At 50.3% G+C, this 19628-nt stretch overlaps 1 protein-coding gene and 1 long non-coding RNA gene across 2 annotated transcripts in view; both read left to right on the top strand.

The window, feature by feature from the left end:
- The window catches only part of LOC308590667, a 28282-nt gene that overhangs the window by 6402 nt on the left and 2252 nt on the right, over positions 1 to 19628 (top strand). The window lies entirely within an intron of this gene.
- On the top strand, positions 13156 to 18570 carry LOC308590506 (creatine kinase M-type-like). The gene is made up of 4 exons (XM_081200613.1): positions 13156 to 13427; positions 15148 to 15271; positions 17088 to 17277; positions 18141 to 18570. Exons 1-4 carry the CDS (start codon positions 13171 to 13173, stop codon positions 18317 to 18319), a joined length of 750 nt encoding a protein of 249 aa, XP_081056739.1. The 5' UTR covers positions 13156 to 13170; the 3' UTR covers positions 18320 to 18570.

The following is a 19628-nucleotide window of genomic DNA, read 5'->3' as shown; positions in this document are numbered from 1 at the left end:
ATTTCCCCCGTGCTTTTTGAAACTCTTGTCTAGTGCGATCTCTAATTGCCTCCGTTAATCTAGCCAGTTCAATATAACTCTAACAGTTTGGCAAATACGACATATTCTGATCGTCTTGTATGAGCGCTCTCTGCGAGTCAAGAAAGGCAGCAAGTTTCACCTGAAAACAAAACCAAACTATAATGTTGCGCAAGAGGACAAGTTGGTGTGGAAGCAATGCAAACTGAGTGTGGCCATGTCTGGGCATGGGGTGGGGGCTGTATGGCGTGGGGCAGGGCGGAACAGCATGGATCACTTTGTCATTGATCGCAAGAAGGGAAAGCCAGGAGATACAATACTATGGTCTGCCCAGAGGACAGGACGCTGTCCATCTCTCGAGTGCTTAGATATTTGTTGTTGTTGTCGTTTAGTTGTTTAGTCGTGTCCGACTCTTCGTGACCCCCTGGACCAGAGCACACCAGGCACTTCTGTCTTCCACTGCCTCCCACAGTTTGGTCAAACTCATGCTGGTAGCTTCGAGAACACTGTCCCACCATCTTGTCCTCTGTCGTCCCCTTCTCTTTCCCACCATCAGGGTGTTTTCCATGGAGTCTTCTCTTCTCATGAGGTGGCCAAAGTCTTGGAGCCTCAGCTTCACGATCTGTCCTTCCAGTGAGCACTCAGGGCTGATTTCCTTCAGAATGGAGAGGTTTGATCTTCTTGCAGTTCATGGGACTCTCAAGAGTCTCCTCCAGCACCAGAATTCAAAAGCATCCATTCTTCGGCGATTAGCCTTCTTTATGGTCCAGCTCTCACTTCCATACATCACTACTGGGAAAACCATAGCTTTAACTATACAGACCTTTGTTGGCAAGGTGATGTCTTTGCTTTTTAACATTCAGTTAAAACGAGTCTAACCAGTAAGGTCACAGCCGGCTCATACATTTGAAGAGAGACAGTGTGGTGCAGTGGTTAGAGCAGAGCTTTCCAAACCGTGCGTCGCGACACGTTGGTGTGCCGGCTTGCAGTGTGCAGGTGCATCGTGTAAATGCTCCCCCAGGGCTGGGAAGGGGTTAGTTTAAGATCCAGTTTGCTAGAAAACTGAATTACTGTGTCGTGAAATGAGGCATGTCTAAAAGGGGCGTCACCAACAGGGAAAGTTTGGAAAGCTCTGGGTTAGAGTGATGGGATTCGGACCTGGGAAGGAGCAGGGTTCAGATTCTCATTCTACCCGGACACTGAGGTCCAATGCTGAGGGCCTTCTGGCGGTTCCCTCCCTTCGAGAAGTGAGGTTACAGGGATCCAGGCAGAGGGCCTTCTTGATGGTGGCACCCGCCCTGTGGAACGCCCTCCCACCAGATGTCAAAGAGAAAAATAACTACCAGACTTTTAGAAGACATCTGAAGGCAGCCCTGTTCAGGGAAGCTTTTAATGTGTAATAGGTTATTGTGTTTTAATATTTTGTTGGAAGCAGCCCAGAGTGGCTGGGGAAGCCCAGCCAGGTGGGCGGGGTATAAATGATAAATTATTATTATTACAGTGGTACCTCGGGTTAAGTACTTAATCCGTTCTGGAGGTCCGTTCTTAACCTGAAACTGTTCTTAACCTGAAACTTTTCTTAACCTGAAGCACCACTTTAGCTAATGGGGCCTCCTGCTGCTGTCGCGCCGCCGGAGCACAATTTCTGTTCTCATCCTGAAGCAAAGTTCTTAACCCGAGGTAATATTTCTGGGTTAGTGGAGTCTATAACCTGAAGCATCTGTAACCTGAAGTTTATGTAACCCAAGGTTCCACTGTATTATTATTATTATTATTATTATTATTATTATTATTATTATTATTATTTCTCCCACTCATTGGCCATGAAGCTCCCTGGGCGACCTGGGGGGCCAGTCACTGCCCCTCTCAGAGTGACCTACCTTGCAGGATCGTTGTTGGGATTAAATGAGGAAGAGGAGGACCGTGCAGGCCACTGTGAGCTCCTTGGAGAAAAAAATAGGATGCAAATAAAATAAACAAATAATGCATCCCTGGACCGTTGGCCCCAAGCCAGGATGGCTGTGCTCTTTCTCCACGATCAGCCATGCTTCTGAATCCCAGTTTCTGGAAACCACAGGAGGGGAGAGTGTTGGTCTTGTGTTCGAATCCTGCTTCTGGTTTTCCACTGTGTTTCCTGTGTTCTTTTTATTTCCTTCAAATTTTTTTGTTAATTTTCCAGAATTTTAAACAAACAAACATAAATCTTATGTGTACTTACTCCAATCTTAGTAACATTGTTAAGTGACTTCCTCGCATCCCCCTGGCTGAGTTTCGGTGTATATCGTCGTAACAGTTTTCCAAAACCAAATTTCTCATAAAAGTTAACTTAATCACTTAACATCTTTCTTTCTTTTCATTTTAACCTTAAACATATTGTTCTCTAACATCACATATTTAAATCCTAAGCCTATCTGGTATTTGCAGGTTTTTCCAATTAAGTTATCTTAGCATATTTAACTCCATGATCACTGCAGATGGTGACAGCAGCCACGAAATTAAAAGACGCCTGCTTCTTGGGAGAAAAGCAATGGCAAACCTAGACAGCATCTTAAAAAGCAGAGACATCACCTTGCCAACAAAGGTCCGTATAGTTAAAGCTATGGTTTTCCCGGTAGTGATGTATGGAAGTGAGAGCTGGACCATAAAGAAGGCTGATCGCCGAAGAATGGATGCTTTTGAATTCTGGTGCTGGAGGAGACTCTTGAGAGGCCCATGGACTGCAAGAAGATCCAACCTCTCCATTCTGAAGGAAATCAGCCCTGAGTGCTCACTGGAAGGACAGATCCTGAAGCTGAGGCTCCAAGACTTTGGCCACCTCAGGAGAAGAGAAGACTCCCTGGAAAAGACCCTGATGTTGGGAAAGATGGAGGGCACAAGGAGAAGGGGACGACAGAGGACGAGATGATGGGACAGTGTTCTCAAAGCTACGAACATGAGTTTGACCAAACTGCGGGAGGCAGTGGAAGACAGGAGTGCCTGGTGTGCTCTGGTCCAGGGGATCACGAAGAGCCGGACACGACTAAACAACACAACAACCTGATTGGCTCCTGCAAAAACTAGATGGGCACTTGGCCTCAACCTGCAGGCTCCTCCAATATTCTGATGTTATGTTCTCACGAAGTTCCTTCAGTGGAGAGGCCAAATCCTAATGTTGTTGATTTTTCTGGCTGAACACCAGATGGCACCGGAGTCCTGCTTGTTCCCTCCTTCCCTTTCCAAGAAGACTTTTTCCTTCGGGGTCATCTCCGTGGAGCAAAGGGGCTGGTGTCACTTCTACAGTTCACCACCCACTCAGTCCACTTCCTCATCTTCCTCTCCATAATTATATTGGTGCCCCAGATATTACCAGTGGAATCGGCCAGGAGGGCCAGTGAGAAAAGCCTCACCCTATCAGGTGGTGCTATTAAAGGAGGAGAGTGCAGAATATGGTCTGAAGCTCCACATCAATAAAACCAAGATCATGGCCACTGGGCCCATCACCTCCTGGCAAATAGAAGGGGAAGAAATGGAGGCAGTGAGAGATTTTACTTTCTTGGGCTCCATGATCACTGCAGATGGTGACAGCAGTCACAAAATTAAAAGACGACTGCTTCTTGGGAGGAAAGCGATGACAAACCTAGACAGCATCTTAAAAAGCAGAGACATCACCTCGCCAAAAAAGGTCCGTATAGTTAAAGCTCTGGTAGTGATGTATGGAAGTGAGAGCTGGACCATAAAGAAGGCTGATCGCCGAAGAATGGATGCTTTTGAATTCTGGTGCTGGAGGAGACTCTTGAGAGTCCCATGGACTGCAGGAAGATCAAAAATCTCCATTCTGAAGGAAATCAGCCCTGAGTGCTCACTGGAAGGACGGATCCTGAAGCTGAGGCTCCACTACTTTGGCCACCTCACGAGAAGAGAAGACTCCCTGGAAAAGACCCTGATGTTGGGAAAGATGGACGGCACAAGGAGAAGGGGGGGACGGCAGAGGACGAGATGGTGGGACAGTGTCACAGAAGCTACGAACATGAGTTTGACCAAACTGCGGGACGCAGTGGAAAACAGGAGGGCCTGGTGTGCTCTGGTCCAGGGGATCATGAAGTCGGACACGACTAAACGACTAAACAACAACAACAACATTAGAGGAGAGCCATTTGCAAGCTGCTTTGTCTGCCAGAACCGCTTTATTCCCCCCCCCCCGCCCTCCTTCCCCTCCGAGCTTGCCAACCTGTGGTCTATCCATGCGCAAAGGCGCATCTGCCTGCAACACCACGCTGGCGCGCAAGGGTTAATGCCCAGCTGGTTGGGGGCTGGGGATTGGCTGTGGCCGGAAGCCAATGGGGAGTGAGCATGGAGGCTGAAAGTCACCCTCGGCAAGGATTTGGGTGGGGAGGGAGAGGGGAGGGTGACAGGCAGGCCGGTCTTGTCTCCATGCCACCTCGCAGCCAATCGCAGCCCGGCGGGGCTGGCTCCCCACCACTGCGGCGGCTGGGCATTGGCTGGCGTGCTTGGCAGGGTGGGCACCGCCAGCCCTGTGCAACCACCTCGAGGGCCAGGCTGGGTCATGCCTGCCCTTTGGTGCACTCTAGCCTGCAAGAGGCGGCCGGGTGTGTGTTCGCGCATCCTTGCAGAGACAAGGCTTAGATAACCCCCTTGCCAGATCCCCTGCTTGCATTGCTCCGAAATGTCAAACCCTTTGTTGCGATGGAGCGCAATTCATGCGTGTGCAAGAGGCTTAACTTCAGACGGCACCTTTCCTTTAGATTAAAAACCTTTCAGGTTGGGAGGGAAAGGCAAGCAGGGAGCGGACTGTTCCAAACATGAATCCATAGCAGGCAGGCACCTGGCAAATGTCAGGCCTCCTGGGCCTGAGGGGTGGCAAGGCAGCAGCTGAGACCGCCATTGTGGGCTGAGAGATGCCACCACCGATCTCTCCTCAGGCTCAAATTTAGAGAAGAACCTCAGCCTCGGGACACTCGCCCCTGCGTGCAATAGGACAGCAGCAATGGGCGGCTTCCACAAAGACCAAAAATACACTAATATGTCATACATTAAAAACTTCCCTAAACAGGGCTGCCTTAAGATGTCTTCTGAATGTCAGGTAGTTGTTTATCTCTTTGACATCTGGTGGGAGGGCATTCCACAGGGCGGGTGCCACTACCGAGAAGGCCCTCTGCCTGGTTCCCTGTAACTTGGCTTCTCGCAGTGAGGGAACCACCAGAAGGCCCTCGGTGCTGGACCTCAGTGTCCAGGCTGAAAGATGGGGGTGGAGACGCTCCTTCAGGATGCAGCAAGATGCTGCGCATTTGAAATGTGCTATATTAGGTATGTGGGTGGCACTGTGGGTTAAACCACAGAGCCTAGGACTTGCTGATCAGAAGGTCGGCGGTTCGAATCTCCGCGACGCGTGAGCTCCCATTGCTCAGTCCCTGCTCTTGCCAACCTAGCAGTTTGAAAGCACGTCAAAGCGCAAGTAGATAAATAGGTACCACTCCGGCGGGAAGGTAAACGCCGTTTCCGTGCGCTGCTCTGGTTCGCCAGAAGCGGCTCAGTCATGCTGGCCACATGACCCAGAAGCTGTACGCCGGCTCCCTCGACCAGTAAAGCGAGATGAGCATCACAACCCCAGAGTCATTCGCGACTGGACCTAATGGTCAGTGGTCCCTTTACCTTTATATTAGCATCACCAGAAGCGAGGATTCGCTGAGGTTTTCTAGGAGAGGGAAAACTCACCAGAACAGTTTCCTTTGATGCTTTCCCGAGGGACCTGATAAATTAAGCCTGGCTGTAGCGGTTCTGGGTGCTTTCAGAAGAAAGCAGGAACTTATTAATGGCATTAATATGTGTTAATACTAGGCTAGAACTCATGGGCATGCAATGATGAAGCAGAATGTCGGAAGGTCCCAGGCAGAAGGTTTTAATTCTCGCAGCGCGAGGTGAAACTATGAATCTCCCAACAGTTAGTTTCATTGAAGAATCTCAGCTTCTGGTTATGAGAAGAAAGGGAGGGGAACTTCTCTCTATCCAATTTCTCCACACTGTACATAACTGTATATGCTCCCCTATCCCTTTACTACCTTTCTTTCTAAGCTAATCCTAGAACTGCAGAGCTGGAAGGGAACACCAAAGGTCATCCAGCCAAACCCCCTGCAATGCAAAAAGCCCAGATGTTGCCTTCCTTCCGGGGGGCCTCGCTCAAACCCTGTTTCTTTGCTATCATGGAACCAGAGGTAGCCTCTGGAGGGGTTCCCAATAATTTCCCTCCAACTAGCCTCCCAACCTTAGGGACGCGGGTGGTGCTATGGGTTAAACCACAGAGCCTAGGACTTGCCGATCAGAAGGTCGGCGGTTCAAATCCCCATGACAGGGTGAGCTCCCGTTGTTCGGTCCCAGCTCCTGCCAACCTAGCAGTTCAAAAGCACGTCAAAGTGCAAGTAGATAAATAGGTACCGCTCCGGCGGGAAGGTAAACGGCGTTTCCGTGTGCTGCTCTGGTTCTCCAGAAGCGGCTTAGTCATGCTGGCCACATGACCCAGAAGCTGTATGCCAGCTCCCTCGGCCAATAAAGCGAGATGAGCGCCGCAAACCCAGAGTTGGTCACGACTGGACCTAATGGTCAGGGGTCCCTTTACCTTTAGCCCCCCATCCTGCTTAACATCAGCAAGGCCCTCAGACTCCATTCCCTGGGACTCTCTGACAGCAGCCTTGGATTTCAAAGGAAGTCCCAACCCCTAAATTAGGGGAGTGTTAAAAAAAAAGAAAACAGGCACCCAAACTCTCCTTTGGGAATTTTCTGTTTTGAAACCAGTCCAGGGTTTGCCACTGCACACAGACAAACGCTGTGTCAGCAGAAATGCCTTTAACTGGGCCATTTCTGCCATGCCCCTTTCAAAGAGGAACGAGAGCCCAGCTGGCAACGGCTTTTGCCAGGCCAGCACAGCTTTACGCGTCTAATTATTAGGGAAATGGGGGAAATGAGCCTGCCCAGGAAAATGGATTGCCCATCTGCGTCCTCTAAATGTCAGCAGAGGCTCAGCGATAAGGGCCCACTTCACCCAAGCCGGCGCATTGACGCAAACTGGAGTGCAGCAGGTCGAGGGCCGAGATAAAGCCAGATTTAAGGGGAAGTTCTGGTGCAAGTTCTCCCGGTCTGATTTTGCAGCATAGAGTTCTGCTTTCCCTAAGGTGGCTTTGTAAACATTTCCAGCTATGGGTGTTTCATTCTTTTACTACAACTCCCACTAAGGGACGCGGGTGGCACTGTGGGTTAAACCATAGAGCCTAGGACTTGCCAATCAGAAGGTTAGCAGTTCGAATCCCTGCGACGGGGTGAGCTCCCGTTGCTCGGTCCCTGCTCCTGCCAACCTAGCAGTTTGAAAGCACATCAAAGTGCAAGTAGATAAATAGGTACCACTCCGGCAGGAAGGTAAATGGCGTTTCCGTGCTCTGCTCTGGTTCGCCAGAAGCGGCTTAGTCATGCTGGCCACATGACCCGGAAGCTGTACGCCGGCTCCCTCGGCCAATAAAGCGAGATGAGCGCCGCAACCCCAGAGTCGGTCACAACTGGACCTAATGGTAAGGGGTCCCTTTACCTTTACCTTACAACTCCCACTATCTGTGACCATTGGCTGCACTGCCCAGGGGGGCTGATGGGATTTGTAGTGCAAAACAGCTTTTGGGCACCAGGTTGGCAAAGACTGTTTAATTCATCTTTTATTCCACAGCTGAAGGCAGTAAACCTCACTACTACTACTACTACTACTACTATCACTACTACTATCATTATTCATTCATTTATTTATATCTCCCCATCCTCATTTATCCTGCCAACCTAGCTGTTCGAAAGCACATCAAAGTGCAAGTAGATAAATAGGTACCACTCCTGCGGGAAGGTAAATGGCATTTCCGTGCGCTGCTCTGGTTCGCCAGAAGCGGCTTAGTCATGCCGGCCACATGACCCGGAAGCTGTATGCCGGCTCCCTCGGCCAATAAAGCGAGATGAGCGCCGCAACCCCAGAGTCGGCCACAACTGGACCTAATGGTCGGGGTCCCTTTACCTTTACCTATCCTCACGACATCCCTGTGAGGTAGGTTAGGCAACGGCTAGCCCCCAGGTACACACCCAGTAAGCTTCACAGCCAAGTGGTGATTTGAACCCTGGTCTCCTGGGTCCTAGTCTGACACTCTAATCACTACACCACACTGCCTCTCACATGGCAAAGTGGAAATTTGAAACAAGGATTAACTTGTTTCAGTTGTTACCAGCCGAACGCTAACCAACAAATTCAGCCGCCCCAGTGCCCAAAGAGTTTCTCAGAATTAAAATTCTGGAAACTCTGGATTCAAACACAATCAAATTTAAATGTCTGTGCAATTTCACCGCAGTTCTATTTGCCAGTCCAGTCCTGTTTGATCGTTCAACCCGCTTTTCATAAGCTTTGCCGCAAGCAGAAAGGATCTCTTGATCTTCTGAGGTCTAAGCCAGCTGGCAGGATCACTTCTGGGGCAGTCGGGCGAGGCTGCTTTTTTTTGGGGGGGGGATAAAAATGTTTATATACTGCTGTGTCATGGAAACGCATCACAGCGGTTTACAACAATATAAAAAAGTAGAACAAGTTAGGTCTCAGAATTTCAGGTCTACCAGTCTCTGGGCGGCTTCCCACATGCAGGGACAATGGGGGAAAGCCCGTCTTATTATGGGAATCTATTTTCAGAGCGTTAAGAATAGCCTGAGGCTGGATCAGGCCCAAAGGCTCATCTAGCCCATAATACTCTTCTCTCAATGGAACAACCAGATGTCTCTGGGAAGACTGCAAAAAGACTTGAGCACAACAGCACACTAAGTACTTGTGATTCCCAGCTTTCAGTGGCATGTTCGGTTTTAGGATTCGGCTATGGCATATCACAGAACAAAAGGAACGGCTCCTGAGCACGTGCAGAGCGCTACCGCCGGAGCAACCCCAGACCACTACCTCAGGAATCCGGGTTCAAGGGGTGAGATTTTCAGGTCATGTGTTGCAAGGCAGGTTTAATTTCAGCGGGGCTTCTGCAGGAATTGATGCGAGCAAGCCGGCACACGACTCCAGAGAACCACCTTTGTACACACTTCTTCAAGTGCTGAACTAAATATTCCTGCGCTAACAAGTTCCTTCCTGGGAGGTTTGCCTGCTACGCCACCCCTTTCCGAAACCAGGCAGCTAGGTTGCAGAGTTCTGCATGCTTCCCACTGAACTGAGCAGCCTTTTCCGCCAGGAACCTGCGCAGGAACCAGATGTGTGTCTTCCTGTTCATTGCTGCTGCAGAGGCAGCGAGAAGAGTCACCCTAGCCAGGAATGTCTGCCCTGGAGGACTAAAGCTTTGACCCCCCAAAATACAGATGATAATAATATATTTTCATTTATATGCCCCCCATCCACTCTGGGTGGCTTTCAATAATTAAACTCTCTCTATATATATTAGAGGGACGCAGGTGGCGCTGTGGGTTAAACCACAGAGCCTAGGACTTGCCGATCAGAAGGTTGGTGGTTCGAATCCCCGCGATGGGGTGAGCTTCCGTTGCTCAGTCCCTGCTCCTGCCAACCTAGCAGTTCGAAAACCCATCAAAGTACAAGTAGATAAATAGGTACTGCTCCGGCGGGAAGATAAACGGCGTTTCAGTGCGCTGCTCTGGTTCGCCAGAAGCGGCTTAGTCATGCTGGCCACATGACCCGGAAGCTGTACACCGGCTCCCTCGGCCAATAAAGTGAGATGAACGCCGCGACCCGAGTCGGTCACGACTGGACCTAATGGTCAGGGGTCCCTTTACCTTTATATATATTAGAGTACACCCTATTTTCTGGACTGTAATTTGTTTTAATGGATTTTAATACTATATTCAGGCATATCCAACTCACAATAGACTGCGATCTACTCCCACTAAAAAAAAAACCCTGGCAGTGATCACGTGATCTGACAGGGGTGCCCCGCGATCGACCGGTAGATCACAATGGACCGGTTGGACATGCCTATTGTACTGTATGTCAGGCATAGGCAAACTCCGGCCCTCCAGATGTTTAGACTACAATTCCCATCATCCCTAGATACCAGGACCAGTGGTCCAGGGATGATGGGGATTGTAGTCCTAAACATCTGGAGGGCCAAAGTTTGCCTATGCCTGCTGTATATTTAAAATGTTGTGTTCTGTCCTGCAACCCCATGGTGAAGGGTGGGCAATAGTCTAAATAACAATAGAAGTAATGATCTAATAAGTATAATATCGCTTCCCCTGACTTAGTACCAGTGGCGTAGCGTGGGGGGTGCAGGGGGGGCCCGCCGTACCGGGCGCAACATCTGGGGGTTAGGGTTAGGGGGCGCAAATCCACGGGTTGGGGGCGCAAATTACTTGCCTTGCCCCGGGTGCTGACAACCCACGCTACGCCACTGCTTAGTACAGTTGGTATTAAACTTGTGTTTCATCTTTTTTTGCCAAAGCTGTCGTAAGCTGTTCCTGGAGTGTTTCCCCATAGATTTCAGGTATCTGGTGGCGGAGGTGGGCTTCTTGCTCAAGTGTGCAAAGGCATGGCACTCTGCAGATGGTCAGAGGCAGCCAGTGGTGGGTGGCCAAAGCTCTGGGACGGAGTCTCGCCGCAGCGCGTCTCCACCAGACACCAAATAACCCAGACGAAACGCTCCTAAAAACCACTGTTGTCGTGTTTAAAAGATCCCACGTCTTAACGATCAATTAGCACCCCTCCTCCAGCCGTTGGAGGCTTAAAAAAAGCCCCCCCCCTTGGCCACATAATCAGCGGGTGCCTGGATCCCAGTGACCAACTGCTGGCGAGCTCTTCCGCGACTCGGATGTCATGCCTTTCTGGCAGTCCAGCGGCGCACCAGCAGGGAGTTCCGCAGGTTTTTCCCAAGGCAAGGAAAAAAATAATTAAAAAATCCCAACCCGCTTTGCTTTTTCGGTGTGTTCCAATACAGGCGTCCCGTTTGCAGCCGCGTCACTTTAAGAAAATGCTAAATGAGCGTTTTTGCCTTTGAGAGGCGGAACAAAACAGGCCAAAGAAACTGATTGTTACCTGGCGCTGAGTAGCTCAGGGGACGGGCAGAACCTCGCACACTCCTGACAGGACGAGCCAACATAGGCGGGATGGGGCAGCCGATGGTCAACTCCTCTCACTCCTCGCTTTCATTGTTGTTGTTGTTTAGTTGTTTAGTCATGTCCGATTCTTCGTGACCCCCTGGACCAGAGCACGCCAGGCACTCCTGTCTTCCACTGCCTCCTCAAACTCATCCTGGTAGCTTCAAGAACACTGTCCAACCATCTCGTCCTCTGTCGTCCCCTTCTCCTTGTGCCCTCCATCTTTCCCAACATCAGGGTCTTTTCCAGGGAGTCTTCTCTTCTCATGAGGTGGCCAAAGTCTTGGAGCCTCAGCTTCAGGATCTGTCCTTCCAGTGAGCACTCAGGGCTGATTTCCTTCAGAATGGAGAGGTTTGATCTTCTTGCAGTCCATGGGACTCTCCAGAGTCTCCTCCAGCACCAGAATTCAAAAGCATCAATTCTTCAGCGATCAGCCTTCTTTATGGTCCAGCTCTCACTTCCGTACATCTCTACTTGGGAAAACCATTGCTTTAACTATAAGGATCTTTGTTGGCAAGGTGATGTCTCTGCTTTTTAAGATGCTGTCTAGGTTTGTCATTGCTTTTCTCCCAAGAAGCAGGCGTCTTTTAATTTCGTGGCTGCTGTCACCATCTACAGTGATCATGGAGCCCAAGAAAGTAAAATCTCTCACTGCCTCCATTTCTCGCTTTCATTAAGACCTTGTTTTAAACCAGCCTTCAGCAATTCCCTTCAGCTCCAACTTCATACAGCTGCGCTGGCTGGGACTGATGGGAGCTGTGGTCAAAAACAGTGTTGCACAGGCGATGAGCAGGGAGACGCTGGTTCGAATCTCCACCCCGGCTAAAAGCTTATATTGGGGTGGCCATGAGCCAGTCACTCTCTTAAAACCGATCATTTAACTGATCGACATCAGGTATGTGGATCAGGTGGCCTGCAAAGCCTCCCTTAAGTGAATGAGTCTACTTCACAGGGTTGTTTTGAGGATAAAAAGCAGAATTGTAAAGTTAGATGGGACACCCAAGGCTCATCTAGACCAACCCCCTGAAATGCATGAGTAACAGCTAAAGCATCCCTGGCAGATGACCAGCCAACCTCCGTTTAAAAATCTCCAACTGCTCTAAACAGGCTTGGTTTCCAGACCCTTGACCATCTCTCTCACCTTCTTCTGCCCACGTTCCAGCTTGTCAACATCCTTGTTAAATTGTGGTACCCAGAACCGGGCACAGGACTCCAGTCTGACCAAGGAGAATAGAGTGGGATAATGACTTCCTTTGATCTGGAGACTAGATTTCTGTTGATGCAGCCGAGAATAGTACTAGCTTTTTTTGCTGCTGCATCACACGGTCGACTTATGTTTGGCTTGTGGTGTGGGTTAAACCACAGAGCCTAGGACTTGCTGATCAGAAGGTTGGCAGTTCAAATCCCTGCGAGGGGGTGAGCTCCCGTTGCTCGGTCCCTGCTCCTGCCCACCTAGCAGTTCAAAAGCACGTCAAAGTGCAAGTAGATAAATAGGTACAACTTCAGCGGGAAGAAAAATGGCGTTTCCGTGCGCTGCTCTGGTTCGCCAGAAGCAGCTCAGTCATGCTGGCCACATGACCCGGAAGCTGTACACCGGATCCCTTAGCCAATAAAGCGAGATGAGTGCCATGACCCCAGAGTCAGCCATGACTGGACCTAATGGTCAGGGGTCCCTTTACCTTTACACACGGTCGACTCATGTTTGGCTTGTGGTCCACAAAGTCCCATAGATGCTTCCCACATGTACTGCTGGCAAGCCAGATGCCCCCCATATTTTATTCCTGCCTAAGTGTAGAACCTTGGGGGGAGAAAAGCAAAATGGGAAATAAACGACAGTGCCAAAATGTGTGGGTGTCACAGGATGAAACAGCGAGCCACACATCCAGACAGCAACTGCTAGAGATAGGCGGTTGTGGCTGTAAGGCCTCTTTGGTCCACACTCCCATGCACCATAGCGGGCCATGCAGGCTGTGTCCAAATGGTCCTCCATCGCAGCGGGTTGGGCTAGATGACCTTTGGGGGTCCCTCCCAATTCTGCAACTCTATGGTTCTATGAAATGGTCCGTGCCTAGGCGTGGCCTCCTCCACTTGGTGTCTCTCCCCACCTCACCTCCCTGCCTTTCCCCCTATTCCACAGCCTTGAACAGCTTGACCGGAGAGTTCAAGGGCAAGTACTACCCTCTGAAGAACATGACCGACGCAGAACAGCAGCAGCTCATTGACGACCACTTCCTCTTTGACAAGCCCGTCTCTCCTCTCCTGCTCGCTTCAGGCATGGCCCGGGACTGGCCTGATGCCAGAGGCATCTGGTAAGCAGCAACACATTGATACCCCGCCACGTTTTTCTGATGAAAATAGGGACATCGCATTCAGTGACAGAGGGACGCGGGTAGCGCTGTGGTCTAAACCACTGAGCCTCTTGGGCTTGCTGATCAGAAGGTCGGCGGTTCAAATCCCTGTGACGGGGTGAGCTCCCATTGCTTGGTCCCTGCTCCTGCCAACCTAGCAGTTCGAAAGCACACCAGTGCAAGTAGATAAATAGGTACCACTCTGGCAGGAAGTGGTAAACGGCGTTTCCGTGCGCTGCTCTGGTTTCGCCAGAAGCAGCTTAGTCATGCTGGCCACATGACCCGGAAGCTGTACGCCGGCTCCCTCGGCCAATAAAGCAAGATGAGCGCCGCAACCCCAGAGTCATTTGCGACTGGACCTAACTGTCAGGAGTCATTTACCTTTTTCATTCAGTGACAACAACAAGAACAATTTTATTGTTTATACCCTGTCCATCTGACTGGTTTGCCCCAGCCACTCTGGGCACGTCCAGCTCCACCCAACCTCTCACACCCTTCCTTCGCAGCTTGCAAAATGTTTAAGGGAGCAGGGGCCACCCAAACTGCATTGTGCGGATTGCAAAAATATAGCATAGATACATTTTTTCTGCAAATGATACAAACTTTTTCTCTCTGTTCTACGTGTCCTCCCCTTTTTTTGAAAGCGTTGCACTGCGTATCTGCATTGTACCGCCTGATCACGTCATGTGTGCAATAATCTCATGCGGTTTCAACCTTACGCGGTTGAAAGTTGGTTGAGATCCTGCAGATTAATTGCATGCAAGGCGGAGAGCTTAAAAGCCCCTTTTGCACCAAGTTTTTCTGACATGGGAAGAGCTTCTAAACCTTGCTCTGGTGGGAATTTGGACGGCCCACGAGATCTCGCGAGAGCATCCCAGATTCACCTTGCTTGCAAAGTAAGGATGGGGGTGGTTCAGCTATGTGCGTTTTTGCATATATACACCACCCTACAACATACCCCCTGTGCAAAATGCATTCGTACTGTATGGCTTCTAGCTTCTGTTGAAAGTTGCCTCAAACACCCTGGTAGAAAGGTTGGCTAGAAATGATCATGATAAAGATGAATTATTATTATTATTATTATTATTATTATTATTATTATTATTATTATTATTTATTATTTATACCCCGCCCATCTGGCTGAGTTTCCCCAGCCACTCTGGGAGGCTTCCAATCAAGTGTTAAAAACAATACAGCATTAAATATTAAAAACTTCCCTAAACAGGGCTGCCTTCAGATGTCTTTTAAAGAGAAGATAGCTGCTTATTTCCTTCACATCTGAAGGGAGGGTGTTCCACAGGGCGGGCGCCACCACCGAGAAGGCCCTCTGCCTGGTTCCCTGTAACCTCACTTCTCTCAATGAGGGAACCGCCAGAAGGCCCTCGGAGCTGGACCTCAGTGTCCGGGCAGAACGATGGGGGTGGAGACGCTCCTTCAGGTATACTGGGCCGAGGCCGTTTAGGGCTTGAAAGGTCAGCACCAACACTTTGAATTGTACTCGGAAACGTACTGGGAGCCAATGCAGATCTCTCAGGACCGGTGTTATGTGTAAATGATAATAATTACATTCCTGGAGCTCTTCAATGCCCTTTTGTGCTGTCACAGTACCTCCAATGCACTCGAGAGGTTTGAGGCACTCAGGCCTGCGGCGTTCACACCCTCCCCTCTGCCCCCCCCCCAGGCACAATGACAGCAAAACCTTCCTGGTCTGGGTGAACGAGGAAGACCACCTGCGCGTCATCTCCATGCAGAAGGGCGGCAACATGAAGGAGGTTTTCCGGCGCTTCTGCGTCGGGCTGCAGAAGGTGAGCTTTGCAGAGGGGCTGCTTTGAAGGGGGGGGGAGAGAGGCACCTGGCTGTCTCAGAGGCCACCATGTGGGGAGAGCTGTGGGGTTTTGGGCTGGCAGAGAACGGTAGCCCAGAGAGAAAGTCCCTGGCAGGCAGAGGAGCATCATGTGATGCATGATTCCCGCATCGCAGGGGGTTAGACTAGAGGACCTCTGGGGGTCCCTTCCAACTCTACAATTCTCATCGCCAACAACTATTTATTCCAATTCTACGATTCGTTGGCAGGCACCTGACAGGCTCACAGGTGACGCAGGCAGGCTGCGGTCAGTTGACAGTGCCCTAGCTGGTACCACCTGCAGTTCTGCCTCTTTACTGGCTGAGCTGGGTTTGAGGTCCCGGATGCTTGCCACAATTGCTAGCAGGAGTGAGGCTTTGGCAGCCCAAAGCACCTGTGCTCAAAGATCTGTGCCAGCTGCCGAGGTCCCTCTGGGCTGAGTTAACGTTCTTGCGGTTCCTAACAACTTGAAGCCCATTTAGTTAAAGGTAAAGGGACCCCTGACCATTAGGTCCAGTCGTGGACAACTCCGGGGTTGCGGCGCTCATCTTGCTTTACTGGCCGAGGGAGCCAGCATACAGCTTCCGGGTCATGTGGCCAGCATGACTAAGCCACTTCTGGCGAACCAGAGCAGCGCATGGAAGTGCCGTTTGCCTTCCCGCTGGAGCGGTACCTATTTATCTACTTGCACTTTGACATGCTTTCGAACTGCTAGGTTGGCAGGAGCAGGGACCGAGCAACGGGAGCTCACCCTGTCGCGGGGATTCGAACCACCGACCTTCTGATTGGCAAATCCTAGGCTCTGTGGTTTAACTCATGGCGCCACCCGCGTCCCCCAAAGCCCATTTACCTCACTCCAAATGTGCCTCACCCCATATGTGCCCGCTTCAATCGGTGGAACTGGCACTATTATAGGTGTAATGTAAGACCCATTTCACACTGGTTAGCAATTGATCATTTAGTGTGGCTCCACCTACACTTTGGAACTCCTTGCCAGTTGACACCAGGCCCGTTGCTGTACTTTTTCCTAAAAACATTCCTGCCTAAAGAACCCAGAGGCTTAGAAGGTTGGCGCAAGTTTCGATCCGTTTTTAACTTTTTGAAAGTTTCAAAGTCTCCTTGTTGATATTTCCTATTTGATCTTTTATGCAAACCACTTTGAGGTGTTATCCCTCCTGCCAATCAATTGGTGGTAAAAAAATTCATGAAATAAACCAGAGGTCAGCAAACTTTTTCAGCAGGGGGCCGGTCCACTGTCCCTCAGACCCTGTGGGGGGCCAGACTATATTGTGGGGGAAAAAATGAACGAATTCCTATGCCCCACAAATAACCCAGAGATGCATTTTAAATAAAAGGACACATTCTATTTATATAAAAACACGCGGATTCCCGGACCATCCGCGGGCTGGATTTAGAAGGCGATTGGGCCGGATCCGGCCATTGGGCCTTAGTCTGCCTACTCATGAAATAAATGAATGAAAACTCCCAGTCCTGGGCACTGCCACCTCCCTACAAGGTCCTACAATGGGCATTCCCAGTTTTGCAGATAAAAGACTGAAGGAGCTTCTTTAGAAGACATCTGAAGGCAGCCCTGTTTAGGGAAGTTTTTAATATTTAATGCTGTATTGTTTTTAACACTTGATTGGAAGCCGCCCAGAGTGGCTGGAGAAACTCAGCCAGATGGGCGGGGTATAAATAATTTATTATTATTATTATTATTATTATTATTATTATTATTATTATTATTATTATTATTATTATTATTATTCTCGGGGAAGATTGAGGAGATCTTCAAGAAAGCTGGCCACCCCTTCAGCTGGAACGAGCACTTGGGCTACATTCTGACCTGCCCCTCTAACCTGGGCACTGGGCTGCGTGGGGGTGTCCACGTCAAACTGCCCCATCTCAGCAAGCATGCCAAGTTTGAGGAAATCCTCACGCGTCTCCGTCTGCAGAAACGTGGCACAGGTGAGAGGGCGGGAGGGGATTTCCATCCTTATTCCCACGATGGAAATATGACAAGCTGGAGCCACCTCAAAGGGACTAGGGACTTGAATTTATTTTTAATCGCTCCCTTGGCCCCACTTACCTGGGAGCGAGCCTAAATGTTTGCAATTTTATCCAGTGAGCAGTCTTAAAAAACACATTTTGGGGGCGTGAGGAATTCCAACCAGCTATTATTTCTGTGGCAGCGCAGGCACCATTTAGCCTGGTAAGTCTATGGTTTAACGACAAAGCGCATAAACCAGAAAGCCGAATTCTTTTAGCTTTACCTTCCGAAAATGTTGTATAATGCTAAATACTAATAAAAAATGTTAATATATAGCATAACAGCAAGCAACGACCGCTACGTCATTGCACACACGCATTCTGCTTACCGACCAAAAACTAAATCCTATTCATTTAAGCAAAATATCCGTATTTTTCGATCTATAAGACGCACCTAGTTTTTGAAGGAGGAAAACAAGAAAAAAAATATTCTGAATCTCAGAAGCCAGAACAGCAAGAGGGATCGCTGTGCAGTGAAAGCAGCAATCCCTCATGCTGTTCTGGCTTCTGGGATAGCTGCGCAGCCTGCATTCGCTCCATAAGACGCACACACATTTCCTCTTACTTTTTAGGAGGGAAAAGTGAGTCTTATAGAGCAAAAAATACATTATTTCAAATGGCCGAGTCGCTTGTTGCAACTTACAAGCAGTTCCTGGCAACTGAAAGTTGCAAAATGAAATGCGCCCTATGGGCTCTGCAACCCACTTCCAGTTTCCGGAGGGTCTGGAGGGGGCGATACAAGTAACGGCAACTCTCCCCCCCACCCCCAAAAAACCCTGCAGGTGGTGTGGACACAGAGGCCGTGGGCGCCGTTTTCGACATCTCCAACGCTGACCGCCTGGGCTCCTCCGAGGTGGAACAGGTGCAGCTGGTGGTGGACGGCGTGAAGCTGATGGTGGAGATGGAGAAGAAACTGGAGAAGGGCCAGGCCATCGACGACATGGTCCCTGCGCAGAAGTGAGAGGTTTCCCGCGGCCGCCGTCCTGCTGACCCCGCGTGGACTGGGGCTTGGACTCCGGGGGGGTGACCCCAACCCTGCCACTCCCGGCCACCCACCGCCCCGTCCCTGGGCGCCCTCCCTTCTCTTGCGAAGGAGGGCGGAGGGCCGCCTGGGGTGGGGCGGGGCAGCTGGGACGCTCGTGACACCTGAGTCCTAGTGGAAGGAGTTAATAAAGCGAATTATGGCCCCCAGAGCCTTGCCTCCTCCCAAAAGGAGTCTCTTGTGCTGGTTTTTTTTAAAAAAGGTATTTTTTAGTAAGCATTGGAGGGGGTTAGGCTAGATGACCCCTGGGACCCAACTCTACGATTCTATGATGAGCGCTGCAACCCCAGAGTCGTCTGCGACTGGACTTAACTGTCAGGGGTCCTTTACCTTTTTAAAGAAAGGGTACAGTGAAGGCAAATGGGATGTGGGTGGCACTGTGGATTAAACCAGAGAGCCTAGGACTTGCCGATCAGAAGGTTGGCGGTTCAAATCCCCGTGATGGGGTGAGCTCCCGTTGCTCAGTCCCTGCTCGTGCCAACCTAGCAGTTCGAAAGCACCTCAAAGTGCAAGTAGATAAATAGGTACCACTCCAGCGGGAAGGTTAAAGGTGTTTCCGTGTGCTGCTCTGGTTCGCCAGAAGCGGCTTAGTCATGCTGGCCACGTGACCCGGAAGCTGCACGCCGGCTCCCTCGGCCAAGAAAGCGAGATGAGCGCCACAACCCCAGAGTCTGTCACGACTGGACCTAATGGTCAGGGGTCCCTTTACCTTTTGACAAGGGCTATGAATTACCTGCTGCCACCAAACGAGGAAGCAGTGCTTCTGGATACGAGTTGCAAACCTGTTTGCAGGTTTTGGCTGGCCACTGTGAGAAGTGAATGCTGGCCTTGCACGGGCCATTTTTTGGTAGAGCAGGGCGAACCTTATGTACCTAGAAAACCTCCAGGTCCAGAGGCAGTCTATCTCGGTTCCTAGGTCCTTAGGGACATTTGGCTGCGGTGAGGATTCTGGAGCAGACGGGCACTGGGTAGCCCAGCTTGGAGAGAAGAGATTATGAAGGTGTGAGTGGCAGGATCCTACAAACGTTCCCTGCCATCACCAGTGTCAAGAGTTCCACAGGGCTGGGCTTTTGACATCCTGACGTTTAGGAAGGGTTACTAGGCTGTGAGCCGGGGAGCTTGCATTGTGCGCCCCTTGTCTCAGTTCAGCTCTTCCCCGTCACACACCAGATGTCCCCAAAGTGTCAAAGGAATCCCAATGGCAACCCCACACTCAACCCAGTACCCA

The sequence above is a fragment of the Podarcis bocagei genome, assembly GCF_964188305.1.
Source record: "Podarcis bocagei genome assembly, chromosome: 7".
Classification (NCBI taxonomy): domain Eukaryota; kingdom Metazoa; phylum Chordata; class Lepidosauria; order Squamata; family Lacertidae; genus Podarcis; species Podarcis bocagei.
The sequence above is the reverse complement of the archived record's forward strand: the minus strand, read 5'-3'. Positions and strand labels throughout refer to the sequence as shown.

Excerpts from the sequence above, each read along its gene's own strand:
- LOC308590506 (XM_081200613.1), top strand. The coding sequence starts at position 13,171 with ATGAAATGGTCCGTGCCTAGGCGTGGCCTCCTCCACTTGGTGTCTCTC. Across the intron at positions 15,272-17,087 it reads TCTGCGTCGGGCTGCAGAAG|ATTGAGGAGATCTTCAAGAA; the intron begins GTGAGCTTTGCA and ends TTCTCGGGGAAG. Across the intron at positions 17,278-18,140 it reads TCTGCAGAAACGTGGCACAG|GTGGTGTGGACACAGAGGCC; the intron begins GTGAGAGGGCGG and ends AAAACCCTGCAG.